Source organism: Bos indicus x Bos taurus, chromosome 2, assembly GCF_003369695.1.
Source record: "Bos indicus x Bos taurus breed Angus x Brahman F1 hybrid chromosome 2, Bos_hybrid_MaternalHap_v2.0, whole genome shotgun sequence".
Lineage (NCBI taxonomy): Eukaryota > Metazoa > Chordata > Mammalia > Artiodactyla > Bovidae > Bos > Bos indicus x Bos taurus.
Genome location: NC_040077.1, coordinates 106,185,732 through 106,203,032, shown reverse-complemented (window position 1 = coordinate 106,203,032; position 17,301 = coordinate 106,185,732). Strand labels below are relative to the sequence as shown.

The 17,301-nt window shown below is 54.9% G+C and overlaps 3 protein-coding genes across 6 annotated transcripts in view; 1 reads left to right on the top strand and 2 right to left on the bottom strand.

Annotated features, from left to right (window-relative positions):
- The window catches only part of PNKD (PNKD, MBL domain containing), a 73,084-nt gene extending 70,123 nt beyond the window's left edge, over positions 1-2,961 (bottom strand). The window contains exons 1-3 of one of the 2 annotated variants that reach the window (XM_027567363.1): positions 2,758-2,865; positions 1,838-2,006; positions 347-721 (exon numbers count right to left, since the gene is read on the bottom strand). In XM_027567363.1, coding sequence (XP_027423164.1) covers positions 529-721; positions 1,838-2,006; positions 2,758-2,824 — 429 coding nt within the window. In that variant the 5' untranslated portion in view covers positions 2,825-2,865 and the 3' untranslated portion in view covers positions 347-528. Of the gene's footprint in view, positions 1-346; positions 722-1,837; positions 2,007-2,757 lie in introns of those variants that run through there. The other variant, XM_027567356.1, reaches the window with a different exon arrangement.
- A 240-nt stretch (positions 2,962-3,201) lies between these two features.
- AAMP (angio associated migratory cell protein) lies at positions 3,202-8,133 on the top strand. Of its 2 annotated transcripts, none has more exons than XM_027567347.1 (11): positions 3,202-3,401; positions 3,884-4,036; positions 4,679-4,798; positions 5,313-5,452; positions 5,707-5,851; positions 6,131-6,214; positions 6,313-6,428; positions 6,586-6,689; positions 6,821-6,911; positions 7,067-7,221; positions 7,642-8,133. In XM_027567347.1, exons 1-11 carry the CDS (start codon positions 3,281-3,283, stop codon positions 7,715-7,717), a joined length of 1,305 nt encoding a protein of 434 aa, XP_027423148.1. In that variant the 5' UTR covers positions 3,202-3,280; the 3' UTR covers positions 7,718-8,133. The 2 variants fall into 2 exon arrangements, with proteins under 2 accessions (XP_027423148.1, XP_027423152.1); XM_027567351.1 differs by having other exon boundaries at positions 3,203-3,401; positions 3,881-4,036.
- Positions 8,134-8,490: 357 nt separating this feature from the next.
- On the bottom strand, positions 8,491-11,871 carry GPBAR1 (G protein-coupled bile acid receptor 1). Of its 2 annotated transcripts, XM_027567340.1 has the most exons (3): positions 11,524-11,871; positions 10,560-10,719; positions 8,491-9,675 (listed from the first exon to the last, which is right to left on the bottom strand). In XM_027567340.1, the coding sequence occupies exon 3, from the start codon at positions 9,628-9,630 to the stop codon at positions 8,641-8,643; it is 990 nt and encodes a 329-aa protein (XP_027423141.1). In that variant the 5' UTR covers positions 9,631-9,675; positions 10,560-10,719; positions 11,524-11,871; the 3' UTR covers positions 8,491-8,640. The 2 variants fall into 2 exon arrangements, with proteins under 2 accessions (XP_027423141.1, XP_027423135.1); XM_027567334.1 differs by lacking the exon at positions 10,560-10,719 and having other exon boundaries at positions 11,524-11,868.
- Between the last annotated feature and the right edge of the window lie 5,430 nt (positions 11,872-17,301).

Below are 17,301 nucleotides of genomic sequence, written 5' to 3'. Positions count from 1 at the left end.
GGTTTAGAACTCCTGCCTTAGAAATCACTAGTTCAATCCCTCTTACAAACGAGGAAACTGAGGCCCAGAGAGGTTGAGTCATTTGGACTCAGCTGAGATTAAGTGTCTTTGAAAAACTCCACACCCTGAACACCCTCTTTGAGTCTGAGTGGAACCCCACCCTCCTGGCCAGCAGCTCTGAGGGCTCACTCCCCAGGGCCTGAGCCTAGGCTTGTACTTAAGTCTCTGTGGTTTCCCCAACTATTCAGCCTAGAACACTGAGGCTTCTGTGAGAGGGAGTACACAGGAGTAACCAACCCCACCCTGTGCCCCTCCCATCCCAGGGGACTCACAAACCCAGTCAGGGTTCCTTTCCACTCAGACACTCGGTAACTTTATTTGCCTTTGGCTGGGTTTTCAGGAGGAATGGGGCTGGCAGGAGCCTGGGCTTCGTGCGCCCTCTGGTGGGCCTCAGAGGCAAGGACCAGAAAGGACTGGACAGTCTGCAGGCCACAGTCAATAGAGTTTAGGGGAGGGCTGCAGTGCTCCTCAGGACTGCACCCCCGACCCAGCTTCAGGAGATGGGGCATGACGGGAGGAGGCCCTGAACCTCTGGCTCTCATACTCGCCCGTGTTGGATGCCCGCATGTTCTGCCGAGCCTTCATCTGCTTCAAACGGTCCTTGTCCACTTCCCGCTTGGTGAGGATGAAGAGGAGGATACCACAGGGGAAGCCGATGGCCCTAGGGGTGGGGAGATGTGCGTGGGATTTGGGGAGGGGCCAAGCCTCAGCCAGAGGAGCTGGGCAGAACCTCATTCCAGCTTCATCAACTGCACCAACACTGTAATGCTACTCGCATTTATTCAGCCTCAGTGCTGGCTGCTGGAAGGCTCCGCGCGAATCGGATCCTGCCACTGCCCTGCTCAAAACCCCGCAACAGCTCTCCATCACTTCCCGGCCAAGTCCACCAAACTCTAGGCACAGCACAAAAGGCCTTGTGGTTGGGTCTCTGCCCACCTTGTCATTCTTTTTCCCTTTAGTCTGACACTCCTTAGCATGAGCCCTGCCAGCCTGCCCTAACAACTGTGCAGGGTTCTCGGGACAGCCCATCCTCTTTCCCTCTCCAAGTCTTGGCAAAAGTTCCCTCTGCCTAAACTGCCCCACACCCCATCCCTGATTCTCCTTAACATGAGCAACTGCTATGTGGGAGGCACTTGGCGTGGGGAAAGGGCGTGGAGTTATAAGACCTGGTGAAAACCCAGCTCTGAGCCTCAGTTCCCTCCTCTGTAAAATAGGGATGTCCTATTTATCTCAGAAAGACTAAAACAATACACAGTAAAGGACTGGCACACCTCGGGTGCCGGAAAAAAAAATTAATTTCTCCCTGCTTTTAATACTGCTCAAGCCTGGCAAGCTCCAGTCCATGGGGTTGCAAAGACTCGGACACGACTGAGCGACTGAACAACAATGTATTAAGATCAGAATCAAATCCAAATAACAATGCACTGAACATCTTACAGGTGCTGCTACTGTATAACTAACATAATCTTGCATGATCTCAATTAAAACCTCAATTGGGTCCTGCCCCAAGCTCCCAAAAGAGAGGATGAGGCCATAGACCGAAATCTGAATCAGATTAGCTCAGCTCAGCGCACAGAAAACCCACTCTCTCTCCAGTTCAGACTTTGCCACCTCCCTCCCCTGCTCCAGTCCTCTGAGGTTCCAGTCCTCACACCCAGCCATTCTGTCCCGGCAACCCTGGATTCAGTTCATCACCTGACACTTGGAGAAGTTTCTGGGTCCCACCCGCCCCTGGTGCCACTCCCCATTGGTGGGCAAAGAGTTAGTTAAAACTTACCAGGCTAGTCCCACAGCTTTCATGGGGTTCTTGCCCCTCTTTCTGGGGATGTATTCCAGCTCAGGGGAGAGGGGCTCAGGCTCCTCCTTGCACTCTGGGGAGCTGTGGCTTTGCAGTGCCCGACTCCTGTTCTGGGAAGCCTTGTTAGCAGTGGCTCCTGAGAGAATCCCTGTGAATGGAGGCAAAGAAGGTCAGCTAAGAGAAGAGAAGAAAGCCTAGGGAAGAGTGGTTGAGATCTGAGGAAGGGGAGTGACTGCAGTTTGGAGTAACAGGTGCCTGGGAGAGTCCAGAGGGAAATGGGAAAATCGCCATCGAGGTGGCACCTTTGAAAGCCGCTTCCACGTCACTGCGGGCTCATCACCCTGGTGCCGGGAGAGCGAGCTTCGCTGTTCTTCATCTCCTCAGACCTCAGGATGTGAAGGGACTGCAGTGGGGCTCGCGTGAGACGTATGAAAGAAAATCCGAGACATGGCTTGCAAACTGCAGAATGTTAGCACTGGAGGGGGAGCTTAAAGGTATTCTACTCCATCCCCTCACTTTATAGAAGAGGAAACTGAAGCCCCAAGAGACGAACTGCTTCGCCCAAGGTCAAACTGCTAATTATCCGGGGCTAGAACCCAAGCCTCCAGAAGCCCAGGGCTCTTTTCCTCTGCACTGCGGTGAGTGTTAAACACCTGGAGCGCGGGAGTCTAAAAGGCTTCCTTGAGGCTCCCTTTCCGTGCAAGACCCCAGAGGTGTCGTAGGCTGAGGGATGGACTGGTTGACTTTTAAAGAGCACCTTTTAGCCCCCAGACTCTTTAAAATCCTGCAGAGGGATGCGGACAGCAATCGACAGCCCTGAACTCCTGCTACAGCTTAGCGGGATGTGAAAAAAAGGGTATCCCCTCCAGTCCTGCCCTCCCCGGGGTCCCTCTCCTTACCCCGGAGGACGCGGGCATTTCTCGCCCCCCGGCCCTTCAGCGCCGTAGCAGCTACCACCGCCGCCATGTTCAGATCCCAATCCCACCCCCCCTTCACCGCAGTCCCCGCTGGGAATTGTAGTTTGCGTAAGGGGCCTCTCCCGCTGTATCCGTCCGGCCTACAGATCAGAAACTACAACTCCCAGAAGCCCAAGCAGCGGACCCAGGAGAACTACTCTTCCCAGGAGAGCCCCGGAAGCGCGCACGCTCGCTTGTTTCCCTCCTGTTGGGGGCGGAGTCAGGTTGGGCGGAGTTTGGGTTCTCCTCGCCACGCCTCGGCCTCGTCTCCCACTTTTGCCTTGTGATTGGTGACTCAGCCGGTCCACCCCTTTCGCTATTGGTCAAGAGGCCGTCGCTCTCCCTGCCGGGGAGTCGCCTACGCCTACTTCCTCCCGGGAGGAGGGGCTCGAGTTCCGCGTCGTCGCGCAGAGCTGACTCTGGGAGGCGTTTGGGCCCAGAGAAGTGGGCCCGCCGCTTGCGCCGCATGGAGTCCGAATCGGAGAGCGGGGCCGCTGCTGACACCCCCCCGTTGGAGACTCTAAGCTTCCATGGTGATGAAGAGATTATCGAGGTGGTAGAACTGGATCCTGGTCCGCCGGACCCGGGTAAGAGCTGCGGATCCTCAGGCCATGGGACAAGAGGCTCTTACCCCTGGCCTTTGACCCCGGGTTTTCCCCCCTCTGCTCCTTACCCCACCCCACCCCACCCCACCTCACCTGTCATTCCTACCTACCTCCTTCGCCCTTCCCCTCTCCCCCAACCCCACACTTAGTTTTCAGGCCTGGCCCGGGGTGGGGGTTCCCCTGACGCCTCCCCTGGCCCTTCCCCTCACACACCCCCTTCCCATCATTCCCTCGGCCCTCCCTTCCCACACGGTCTCTGGCCAACCCCAGGTCCTCAGAGCTCTCCGGTCCTCCGTTCTGCACGCCCCCTCCTCCCTGCCGCCTCTCACCCCCCGCTTCACCCCTCCTGTCTGACCTCACCTTGCCCTCTCGCCACATGACCACCCCAGCCTCGGGCCTCCCCACACTTGCCATCCCTCTTCCCGCCTGCTGCACACCGTCTGTTAACCCTCTCCCCAAAGCAGACGATCTGGTCCAGGAGATGGAAGATGTGGACTTCGAGGAAGAGGAAGAAGAAGAGGGCAACGAGGAGGGCTGGGTCCTGGAACCCCAGGAAGGGGTGGTCGGCAGCATGGAGGGCCCCGACGACAGCGAGGTCACTTTTGCATTGCATTCTGGTAGGTCCCTGGGGAGAGCTGTCCTAAGTTCAGTCCAGGTGGACATTTGCACATCATCTGCCATGTAGTGGTGGGAAAATGTTGCCTTTGTGATGGAGGAGCTGTTGGCTCCTGGAGTCAGTTGAGACACACTTGGATTCAAATCCTGTCTCTGCTACTTGGTTGTTTATGATCTTTATTGACGTCTCTGGGTTTTAGTTTCCTTTTAAAAAGTTGTCATTGATAAAAGTTCCTTTACTCTGAATTAGGGGTAATAGTACCTTTTAGATCATCTTTTGGATAATCCTCTTAAATATTAACTCTTGATAAGGAACCAGTAACGCAGGCTTTCCTCACTCAGCCCCCAACCTGGTGGCATCCCACTCTGAGAACTGTAAGCCCTACACTCGTTCCCTCCTCTTGTCCACCACAGAAATGTGGGGTGAATGGAAGAAAGAGTACAGGAGAGCGATGTGTCCTGGGGAGGGACTTCTCCAACAACCGAATGCTTGAAACTTAGAAGAGCTTGAATGCACCCTTCTTTTCCAGGAAGAAAGACATGTTGCTTTAGGTGGAAGGGGGGTGGGCTCCCCAAAGGTCCTGAAGGACAGGACTCTAGGTGGGATCCCCACTTCCTTACTCTTGGAATATCTCTTGGGACAGCATCAGTGTTCTGTGTGAGCCTGGACCCCAAGACCAACACCTTGGCAGTGACAGGAGGTGAAGACGACAAAGCCTTTGTGTGGAGGCTCAGCGATGGGGAACTGCTCTTTGAGTGTGCAGGTGAGGGAGCTCGGTGAAGTCCTGCCTCTTTGGAGGTCTTAGGGGGTGGCCTGCAGTGGTTATGCATCCAGCAGCCATTTATTGACCCCTGTTTTGCCAGCTCTATGCTTGGCCCAAGAGCCCCAAAGAATATCCTAGTCTTTTGTGGGTGTGGGGGAGGGAGACACTGACTGGCCGAGGGAGTCAGGGAAAGACCTGGAGGAGGCGACACTAGTGGCGGAGAATGGGGGTGGGAAGGAGGCTGTGGATATTTCAGGCAGAGGTGCGGACAGAATGGGAAAGACATAGGTCTGGGCTACACATGGTCAAGTGGGGGCCCAGTAGTGTTTTGCCTGGGGAGAGCTGGGGGTTGCTGCAGTGGGCTTCTGCAGCAGCTCTGAGTTTGGTTGCCTGTTTTGTGGGGACTCATCCTTTTTTTCCCAGCTGGTACTTTCTGGGGGCCGGATACCTGGGTCCTGTATCCCCAGCACCAGGTTCCCTGACATTCTCTTCTCTTTCTGCCCACTCTCTGCAGGCCATAAAGACTCTGTGACTTGTGCTGGTTTCAGCCATGACTCTACCCTAGTGGCCACAGGAGACATGAGTGGTCTTTTAAAAGTGTGGCAGGTGGACACAAAGGAGGAGGTCTGGTCTTTTGAAGCAGGAGATCTAGAGGTGAGATTGTCACAGTGGGATTCAACTCTGAGGGCCGGGTGGAGTAGGGAGAACTCGGGGGCCCATACCACCTTGAACGGATCAAGCCAGCTCTGAGCCAGTGCTGTCCCAGGGGACAGCAAAAGTGTCTGGGCCTGTCCCCTGGGATGTCCCCACTGACTCGGAAGCAGGGAGAGCTTGGTGGGGTTCTGGGGGCAGACTCCTAGGTGAGATGGGCTGAGGGGAACCCTTGTTGAGCCTTTGTCCCTGCCCAGTGGATGGAGTGGCACCCTCGGGCACCTGTCCTCCTGGCGGGCACGGCTGATGGCAACACCTGGATGTGGAAGGTTCCGACTGGTGACTGCAAGACCTTCCAGGGCCCCAACTGCCCGGCCACCTGTGGCCGAGTCCTCCCTGATGGTGAGAGCGGCATTCCTGAGTGTAGACAGGTGGGGTCTGGGTTCCACACATGCCTGGCACCCTCCTGGGCCATGGTCAGCAAACTCCGAGGTCTGCTGTTGAGAGCAGTGACCTCCCAGGACCAGAGCAAACAGCTTCCCCTTTCTCACCTGGAACTGGGTCTTCCCTGGGGCACTGTCTGTTCCCTCGCTTCCTTGCCTGCCTGTCTCTTCTCTTGCCTGAAGTGCTGGTGTGTCTGTGCTGGTTGTCGTCTCTTCACCTGCATCTCTGATCCTTCAGGGAAGCGAGCTGTAGTTGGCTATGAAGATGGCACCATCAGGATTTGGGACCTGAAGCAGGGAAACTCTATCCACGTACTAAAAGGTATTGGAGGTGGCGAAGGTGTTAACCTAGGCTTTTGTGGGGAAAGGGCCGAGACCTGGGTCAGGATGAAGCCTGACTTCCTCCCTGCTTCATCCTAGGGACCGAGGGTCACCAGGGCCCTCTGACCTGTGTCGCCACCAACCAGGATGGCAGCCTGATCCTCACTGGCTCTGTGGACTGCCAGGCCAAGCTGGTCAGTGCCACCACCGGCAAGGTGAGTGGGACCTGGAAGTCTGGCTGTGGGGCCCTCTGCTTTCCGCATCTCCGTTTCTTCTTTTTCTTCAGTCAGCCTCCTTGCCCCAGTACCTTTCTTCTCTTACTGGGGAATCATGTTTCCAGGCCCTCTTCTGATCCTCTCCTCTGGCTCATAGGTGGTGGGCGTTTTCAGACCGGAGACTGTGGCCTCCCAGCCGAGCCTGGGAGAAGGGGAGGAGAGTGAGTCCAACTCCGTGGAGTCCTTGGGCTTCTGCAGTGTGTGAGTGTGAGCGCGGCCTCAGCCTGGACACATGAGCAGGGGGCTTGGGGGAGGGGGCTGGGGACCAGGGAGGACAGAGGGCGCCAAGTGCAGGTCCCCCCATGAGCCTTCATGATGCTCTCTTCTGCCAGGATGCCTCTGGCAGCTGTTGGCTACCTGGATGGGACCTTGGCCATCTATGACCTGTCCACACAGACCCTCAGGCACCAGTGTCAGCACCAGGTACAGGCTGTGGGGAAGCCCAGGTTCTCTGGGAGCATCTGCCGCAGACATGGCTCCTGCCTAGTCCTTCCTATGGTCCATCATCCCCTCCTCCCTCCTTGAGAGTTGGGAGCAGATGCCCATGACGCACCTCGCTCCTGTGTACCCTTCTGCAGTCGGGCATTGTGCAGCTGCTGTGGGAGGCAGGCACCGCCGTGGTTTACACTTGCAGCCTGGATGGCATCGTGCGCCTCTGGGATGCTCGGACTGGCCGCCTGCTTACTGACTACCGGGGCCACACGGCCGAGATCCTGGACTTTGCCCTCAGCAAGTAAGTGGATTTGGCATGGGCTAGGGTCTCTGCGTATTTGAAAGGTGAGAGCAGCATGTGGGGCTCTTAAAGTGTGGGAGGGCTGCTAAAGGAAGCTGGGACCCAAGGCCTGGGCCTGCCTAGGCAGCCGTGCTGGGGGCCTGTGGGAGTCGTCCTCTGTTGATGGTGTGGCCTCTCATCTCACTCTCGGGCTCAGGGGCTGGGACTGCCTCCCCCATGCGGGCAGCTCTCCCCTGATCCTCAGGCTGATGGCTGGCTTCAGGAGTGTTCACCGGATGTGGGCTGGTGAGCCCAGCGCCAGGCACTAGCGGTCTAGAGTTGAGGATACACTGGAAGAGCCCCCCAAAGGGCCCCTGGGTGGTGGGCTTGGGGTGGGCCTTAGGTTCTCCAGTCCTTTCCAACCGTGCTTTCTGTCCACAGAGATGCCTCCTTGGTGGTGACCACGTCAGGAGACCACAAAGCAAAAGTATTTTGTGTCCAGAGACCTGACCGCTAACAGCTGCAGCGTCTGCTTTGTGTCTGGTGTGGAGGGGGCGCAGGGAGACCCCCCACAGCAGAGGCGGTCGGGTAGGAGGGAAGAGGAGGGGAGGGGCCTCGGACTACTTTCCAACCCCTTCAAACTGACTTGCTCCCTCTGTCTCTTCCTTTTCTTAAGAAACCCACCCCTCGGGCTCCTCCTTCCCCCCCTCCCTCCCTCTCACCCAGACCTGGCGGATACTTCAGAGGGAGGTTCAGACCTCTTTCTCTTTCACTTCCTTTGCTGGTGTGAGCCATGGGGGTGTGTGTTTGTATGTGGGGAGTAGGTCTTTGAAGTTCCCGTTCTTTCCCTTCCCAAGTCTCTGGGGGTGGAAAGGAGGAAGAGATGTTAGTTAACAGATTTTAAAAATGTAAATAAAATATACTTCCCAGAGACGTGTCTGTGTGGATTTTGTGGCTGGACGTGAGGAGGAACCAGTGAGGGGCATGTCAGGGTGTTGCTACCCTCCCCCTCTGCTGGATTTCAGGGTTCCTCAACTCACCGCCCTCACCTACAACTGCCTGCCTACCAGGAATCTCCCTGGATATATATCCTCTAGGTTCTTTCCCCAGCTGTTCACCTGTCCCTCCCTGGCTGAGACATGGAATCTCCCTGGATCCTCTAGGTTCTTTCCCCAGCTGTTCACCTGTCCCTCCCTGGCTAAGACATGGAATCTCCCTGGATCCTCTAGGTTCTTTCCCCAGCTGTTCACCTGTCCCTCCTTGGCTAAGACACAGAATGAGATAACCATCACCTGGGCCAAGGGAGCTTTATTCAGTCAGAGTGGGGTCATACAGGGACACTCTCTGATCCATGATCCAGATCTGTGGGGACATGTGGAGACGGGCTTGGGAGCCAAGATGGATGGATGCTTCTAATTGGAATGAGCAGAGGCCCTCCCTCTAGTTCAAGTCAAGGTCCACGCTGCTTTGGCTGCTGGTATGGTAGGCGGTGCTGGGACCAGGACTGCTCTGCGGTCTGCCCCGCAGCATCCGGAGCCACTTCTGGGCGGCCACCCTCCAGGGGCCTGTATAGCGCTGATCACCCAGCCCCATGGCCACGGGCACGGCCGCCGCACTGGCGCTGCCCAGTGAGATGAGGGACAGCAGAGTTCCGGGCCCTAGTGGCGGGCGCTGCTCAAAGGCCAGGACAGAGAGCAGCAGGGTGGCCACGTAGGGCCCCCAGCACAGCCCGAAGAGCAACGTGGCCCCGGCCTGTGCCCTGGCCTGCCGCCAGGTGAGGGCTCGGGCCAGGGCCGAGGGCGCCCCGCGGCACACGGCCCGCTCCAGCCGGCGGATGTCCTGCAGCTGGCGGTGCGCAGTGACCAGCACGCGGACCGAGAGGAGGGCGGCCGCGCCCACAGCCGGCAGCAGGAGCCCATAGATTTCGAGGTAGAGGTAGGGGGCTGGGAAGACGGCCTGGGAGCTGCAGTTGCCACCAGGGGCCCAGTGGTTCCAGCCCAGGGCAGGCAGGCTGGCAAAGAGCAAGGGGGCAGCCCAGGTGAGGAGCAGGGCCAGCCGCATGCTCCCACGGGGCCGCAGGGGCCGCAGCACGGCCATGTAGCGCTCCCCGTGCACCAGTAGGAGGTTGGCGAGCAGGGAGAGGAAGCAGAAGTTGGGAGCCAAGTAGAGGAAGAGGCAGGACCAGTAGCCCCGGCGGCTCTGGCTCCATAGGACGGGCAGCGCGGGCAGCGCCAGCCCCGTGAGCAGCCCTGCCAGCAGAAGACTCAGGAAGAAGCAGCCAGCGGGCGGGCTGCGCAGGCGGCGGTCCCCGGCGATACCCACGGCCAGGAGCAGGTTGGCAGCGACGATGAGGCTTGCCAGGGCCAGGGAGAGCCCCAGGGCCCCTGCAGGAACGGGGCTGGGCACCTCCCTGGTGCTGTTGGATGTCATCTTGGGCCTGGGGACGGGGGAGACCTGGAGCAGCAGCAGGCATGCCTGGACGGAAGATGGGGTGGCTGGAGTTAGGATGGGGCTGCGGATCACTGTCCTCTCTCGGCAAGTTGTTGTTTAGTCGCTAAGTCATGTCGGACTCTTTGTGACCCCAGGGACTGTAGGTCACCAGGCTTCTCTGTCAGTGGGATTTCCCAGGCCAGAATACTGGAGTGGGTAGCTAGTCCCTTCTCGATTGAACTATTGAGCTATTCCCCAGTCAGGGACTGAACCCGCGTCTCCTGCATTGGCAGGCGGATTTCTTTACCTCTAAACCACCAGGGAAGCTATCTAGAGGTTGGAGACCAATGCACTGTGGACCATATCCTGTTTGCTGATACACATTTTTCCTCCAATGAATTGCCAATTAAAATTTACACAAAAATTCATATTTTTGGTTAAAAAAAACAATCAGGGCCTATGTAGTAGCAACCAGCTAGAGTTGCGCTGTCACTGCCTTCAGAAAGCTCCCTACAGTCCCCACCCAGCCCTTTCCCCATTTCTGTTACCTGCCTGACCCTCTCTGGGCAGCTGTGTCTATGCCTCTGGTTAGACACACCCGTCCCCACAGCATTTGGACCATCCCTGCCTCCACCAGGTGAGGCGTCTAAATCAGCTAAAGGGATAGGATGGAGTCTGGCTGGTGTGTAGTGATCCTCTGGCCAGCCAACAGCTGACAGCCTTCTTTGGGCCATGGGCGGGCCCTGGACTAGGGGCTAGGGCTGGGGTTGGGTGGGGAGGGGTGGGAGAGTGGAGAGTGATCCCTGTCTTCAGATGCTTGCAGGCTGGTTGGCATCAGTGTCTTAAAAAGTGGTAGGTTACTAAGGATTGGGGGTGGGGGTGGGGGTGGGGGTGGGGTGGGGCAGAAGTCAGTCTGAGGCAGGGCTCACTGAGTTAGCAGCACCAAGGGGTTGCCCTGTCCCCAGCACCTCCCTTCCATCCGCCTTGTGGCTGGTTACACTTCAGTGAGCAGCCTCCGGGTAGGACTTCCAGCCCATAAACTTGACGTCCGCACCAGGCTAGCAGCTAGCAACCGGCCTTTCCTGGGAACTGGAGGAGGGGAAGAGCTGCTGAGTGAGGGGGAAGGTTGGCAGTGAGTGTGGAGGGCAAGGGGGGCTGAAGTGAGCCCAGAGATGGAGGGGGAGCTGCTGGGCAGCGCCTGGCCTTTCCGTGGCTCTGACCTGTCCCAGTCCTCCCATGCCCTGGCCCTGCCGCCACATCATGGGGATGAGGGAGGGGGTATCCTGCCTGGGCCCTGTGGGAAACTCCTGCTTCTGTCAACAGGGGAGCAGCTGCTGTTGCTAGGATCAAAGTCAATAAGGGAAGGATTTCTACCTGCCCCCTCCCCGGGGTCAGAGGGTCGAAGGGCCTCAAGGCCACCCTGAGCACAGGAGATGCTACCGCTTCTATTCCCAGCTCCCCCAGTTCCCCCAGGCCGTTGCACCCCTTTACCCTCAGCCTGGTTCCTCTTTCTCAGTGTCCCCCAGTGCCCTCTGCTGGGAACATCTTTCCCTTCCAGCGGCCCTCTGGTTTCTGTTCCCCTTCATCCCCACACTGTTAACTTGTTCAAACCCCAGGAGATCTCAGGGACCTGAGACTTCAAACCTGGACTCTGGAGTCGCGGGCTGGCACTCCCAGCTCTTCGCTGGGAGTGAGTCTCCCACCCCACCTCCACCAGAGCAGCAAGAAAGGCAGGGTCAGCCCTGGGGGTGGGGGGACTTCTTGGCAGTCACAACATGGAGGCTCGGGTGGCTTGGGCTGGGTGCAAGGTCTCTTCAGGCCCTGCGGCTGAGGTCTCCAGGTGTGGCCCGGGGGCCGGGTGGGGGCTAGGGTTAGGGTTAGGTAGCTACTCACATGACTGTAGGTGACAGATGTGGCTTGCCCAGCCTGGGCTCCCCTCCGAGTGTCAGGGAGTTGTCCCAGCCAGTGCTGCAGGGCTTCTGGCGACGTCTGGTGTCCTGACCGTTGAGGTCATGGTACCTCCACTGTGTGGAGACAGCAGGGCCCCCAGCTCTCTGCTGCCCTGGCTCTGCCCTCGCCTGGGATGGAGCTGAGGCTGGTGGGACCCAGCCTGGCCCCGCCTCTGGGGGTGGGGCCCGACACACCCTGAGCTGCTGTGCTGGGAAGGCTTCCTCCCCTTTCCCCTGGGCGCCCTCCACGTCTTCCTCCCATACCAGTGGCCCTGTCTCCAGCCACTGGACATAGCTTGGCTCCAAGGAGGCAGCTTGGAGCTCTCTGGCCTGCTGCTGGTTAGCTAATCTGAGAAATGCATTCCAGTTAGTGAACAATGATTTAGTCTATCCTCCCCATCTCTCGGCTGATATATTTACATTTTATAAATATATCAGTGGCCAGCCAGCTGATAGCGCATCCAGCTCTGTAATTCTGCCACTCTGCTGAGTACAGTCTGATGGTGGCGGTGGTGGGGGCCTTTGGAACGCGAGAATCCTTGCTATCTCCCCTTCCTATTACCTGATGGGAACTTTCAGCTTATAAAGCCAGCCTTGCCTCCTAGAATCTGGGTTCATTCCGCACTTTTCTCAATTACTTTGTGAGTCACGTTTTGGGCTGAGGCATGAATGGCTCTTGGGCAAGCTATCTCTGGACCTCTATTTTCTCACCTGTAAAATGGGAACAAGGCAAACCATCAGTCAGTGTTGCCAGGAGTCTTATGGGATAATATACGTAACTGCATACACCCCACTGCCGGACACCTAACAGGGGGAGGGGTCTCAACAAATGACATCCTTCTTTTCTCCTCCATGAAGACTAAGAAACAGCCAGTGCTTGAATCAGAAGGCCTGGGTTTAAATCTCAGAATCCTACTTGGATCCTATTTTACTGGCTGTGTAAATTTGAACAAATTTTTAGATTTTCTTACCTCAGTTTCCTCATCTGTAGAATGGGGGCTCGTACCATTTTCATCTATTGTGAGACTAAATGAGAAAATGTGGGGAGACTTCCCTGGAGGTCCAGGGGTTAACATTCCACCCTTCAACTACAGGGGCACAGGTTCAATCCCTAGTTGGGGTATATCCCACATGCCACGTGGTGTGGGCAAAAAAAAAGTGTAATAAGGACTTGGGTCAGTGGTTGGCACAGAAGCAGTCAATGAGAGGAACTTCTGGCCTTTTCTGCACGTCCCCTCTGAGAATTCCATTGAAATAAGCGGATGAAGAGCTTGTGAATAGCAAGAGGGTAATGACACTTTCACTCCACAAGGAAACACAGGAAACTGAGTGAGAGGAAGGGCAAGTTCAAGGCCAGGAAGCCCTGATTTCCACCTTGTGTCAAGTGTAACTTTGGGGAGAGGGAGAGAAGCAGTTACATTTTCTTGAGACCTGAAATGGGAGGAAACAGGCTAAAACTTCAGCAAGAAAACTGGAGGTTAGACATTAGGAAAAGCTTTCTTGTTCAAGAGCACATGAAGATGGAGCAAGGGGTCCTCTGCCCTCTCCCAGGACGACCTGGGCCCAAAGGGCGGGAGGCCTGAGAGGTCTGGCTCTGCCAACTCTGCACGGCAGTCAGGGGTCCTGGAGAGAAGGGTCTCTGGACAAAAAGTGGGAGAAGCATCCAGTCTCAGACCTGTCCTCTAGGGAGCTGGGGGCTAGGAGGACGCAGCGTTCCAGGGGATGGCTCCCAGCCCCACGCTCTCTGGTTGGGTAGAAGTCAAGAGGCTCTGGGAGAGTTCAGATTGGGGTCTGGACAGAAGTGGGAGTGGGGCCCCTTGGATACTGGACTGCCAAGAATAAACAGACCTTCTGTTCCCAACCCTGGCCTCCTCCCGGCAGCCTCCAGGATGTCTGTGTTTCTTCTCCGCTGCTCTGTCTAAACAGTGTGTGGGATGACGTGTAAAGAACAACTCTGGGAGCAGGAGCCGGGCAGCCTGGGTTCTGTCTTCCACTCAGCTGTTTCCTCCTGCCTTGATCATCTGGTTCCTCTGTTCCATCAATCCCTGGGACTGACTCATCCACAGCCTTCTCTCCTTTGCTCACGGGAGGGCTCTGATGCAGGCAGTCTTCAGATGCTCCCATCGGCTGACTCTTCGGGCCCTAGAGTCCCCACCCGTCCCCCTTCTCTCCTTAGGTCCAGCCTGTTATCACGATGCCCGATATGGACAGGGGCAGGAAATGCACCTGGGTCTCCTTTGTCACTCTGTTCTCCTGGGTATTTAACTTTTCTGTTGACCCTGGGTGTCTGGGACTTGGTGGTGAGTACTCACTGACTGGATGAACAGAGGCAAAGGGGTGATGAGTGGCTATGGAACTGTTCAACCCTCCCCAGATGCAACAGCAGACGAGCCCCTGGGGGTCTCTGGAGGGTTGTGGGCGCAATACTATGACCAAGACTGAGGAAGCCCTAAGTCAGCTGTATGAGCAGAGGACACTGGTCCTTCCCCTTACGGATAAATGACAGATCTCTCACAGAAATTTAACAGTGCTTTTAGCAATCCCCAGAAGGGGGCAGCATTGCTTGAACTGAGAATTCTTGAGTCCCCAGAATGGACCCAGGCTTTGGGTCTAGGGCCTGTGTGGCTGCTGGGCTTAGGCTGAGGGTCCATCTGGCCTACTTTGAACGAGGCTGAAGGAACTGAAATGGTAACAGAGGAGAAGCAGCTCTGGGTATGTGGGCTGACACAGTAGCTGGTGTTACTTCCTCTTCCTGGCTTCAATTTCCCGCCCTCTGGTTCCACACGTCCACTTATCCACTTTCTGTTAACGTCGTCGTCTTCCCACCAAGCTCCTGGATTTTAGCTTCCCCAGGTCCTACTTTCTCCAGACTTGGGAGATACCCACCAACACCTTCCTCACCTCAAACTGCAGTATGAGGGCCACCAGCAAAAAATATCACCATCTTGGGGGAGGACCTGAATAACCCCAAAGCAGAATAACCTTGATTTATGCTGCCCCTTCTGATCCCCTTGGGAGTGTAAGAATGGAACTAAGATTTATTAGAAAGCATTATCAACTCTAATTATAGACATTATCAGTCAGTTCAGTTCAGTTGCTCAGCAGTGTTCGACTCTTTGCGACCCCATGGACTGCAGCATGCCAGGCCTCCCTGTCCATCACCAACTCCTAGAGTTTACTCAAACTTATCTCCATTGAGTTGGTGATACCATCCAACCATCTCATCCTCTGTTGTCCCCTTCTCTTCCCACCTTCAATCTTTCCCAGCATCAGGGTCTTTTCAAATGAGTCAGTTCTTCGCATTAGGTGGCCAAAGTATTGGAGTTTCAGCTTCAGCCTCAGTCTTTCCAATGAATAATCAGGACTGATTTCCTTTAGCATGGACTGGTTGGATCTCCTTGGTGTCCGAGGGACTCTCAAGAGTCTTCTCCAAAACCACAGTTCAAAAGCATCAATTCTTCAGCACTTACCTTCTTTTCAGTCCAACTCTCACATCCATACATGACTACTAGAAAAACCACAGCTTTGACTAGATGGACCTTTGTTGGCAAAGTAATGTCTCTGCTTTTTAATATGCTAAGTTGGTCATAACTTTTCTTCCAAGGAGCAAGCATCTTAATTTCATGGCTGCAGTCACCATTTTGGAGCCCCCCCAAAATAAAGTCTGTCACTGTTTTGCCATGAAGTGATGGGACCAGATGCCATGATCTTTTAGTTTTCTGAATGTTGAGTTTTAAGCCAACTTTTTCACTCATTATAAATGCCTACTTGATTCACTGGAAAAGACTCTGATGCTGGGAGGGATTGGGGGCAAGAGGAGAAGGGGACAACAGAGGATGAGATGGCTGGATGGCATCACTGACTCGATGGACGTGAGTCTGTGTGAACTCCGGGAGTTGGTGATGGACAGGGAGGCCTGGCGTGCTGCGATTTATGGGGTTGCAAAGTCGGACACGACTGAGCGACTGATCTGATCTGATGTGATAGGTACTTATCTGTTGTTTATTCCTTTTAAGAGCCCGGTGAGATAGGTGGAGTCATGTCCAACCAAAGATGAGGCCACTGGTGCTCAGATTAAGAAATCTACTCAGTCACATAGCTATTAAGTGGAAAGTGAAGTCACTCAGTCGTGTCCGACTCTTTTCGACCCCGTGGACTGTAGCCTACCAAGCTCCTCCGTCCATGGGATTCTTCAGGCAAGAATACTGGAGTGGGTTGCCATTTCCTTCTCCAGGGGATCTTCCCAGCCCAGGGATCGAACCTGGGTTTCCCCGCATTGGAGAAAAAACATTTTTGAAACTCTCCAGTTTACACCCCAGCTCATCTACACCTCCCAGGCATGGACCTTTGGGCAAAGGAGCAAATCAGCACTGAGATTAGATCCCATTTTCCCCAGCCCACATCCTCAGTGTGCTGAAGTCCTCCTCCAATGGGCTCTGGCTGAAGTTACAGTGGGCCTTTGTCCATAACGGTGAAGGCGGGCCCTTGAGAACGAGTTAAGTGTGCCCTGGAAACAGATGTACACAAAGGAGCCAGTTTGGAGGGGGTTTTCATCAGTATGAGTTTTTATGCTGATCAAGTCTTGGAATTAAGACAATTCCTTACGGTTTACTGCTGTAAAAAGTACTTAATGCCTCTTCTCCTCCTAACTCTGTATCTTCTAAGCAATTTTGGTTTTGCCATTTACAGCACTTTTCAGGAATCCAATCTCCATTATTGGCAAAATACAGTTGAGTTCCAACTTACTAAGGAGATTTGTTCGAAACTCAGCGGGATGGTAAACACACCTTCTAGCAAAATTACCTTCACAAACCCCTTACACAGGGGTACAGAGCACAGCTATGTCACTGTCTCCTAACAGATCTAACTTAGCCCAGTTTTCCATCCACCAGCAGTAGGTGATGAGGGGCCGCATCCCAGGAGAACACGGGGAAGCCTTGGCAGTGAACTCTCTCCACTGCAGGTCATGGTTGGCCTCCCCAAGGGGACAGCACTCTCCAGGGCACTTGTTTGTTGAGGGCATGGGAACTTAACTGATCCTGAGCTTTCCAGGATCTCATTTACAAAGAGTAAAGTGAAGTTTTGATGACTAAACGACCTGTCCCTTCAAATCTGACCATGACCCACAGTAAAGACATTTCTATGACCTAGTCAGTATGTCCACAACTAAGACATATTTCAGAATCAGTACTTACCTATAATAGGAGTGATGTACTCAGCATATATGACACAACAGCATCTACTATTCCATTTTAAAACACTGAAGATGAAGTCACATATGTGAAAAAAAAAAACACACAGGAAACCACACACACACACACACAGATGAGCTGCATGTACAACTGGGGAAATATGAGTAAGGTTGTGATCGTGTTAACATCAGCTTCCTCCTGGCAATTATATTGTATTACAGGATTTCAGCACTGTTTCTTACAACTGCAGTTAATCTACAAATACCTCATAATTGTTGAGGAAATATCAGATTTCACAATTCATTGACAGTTTCAAACCAGTCTGAAACAATGAACTTGATGGAGACAAATTAAAAAGCTTTGCAGTGCATAAAGTTTACTTAGAAATGCCAACTAAGAGCTTACCAGTGAGCCTCTCCCCCCTCTACAGGGAGGGTGGGGGTGGGGGTGGGGTTCCTGAACCTGAGTTTCTCCAGTGCATGTTTGCAGGTTCAAGGGCAGTATTGATGTATCCTTCATCCCTCCTTTTT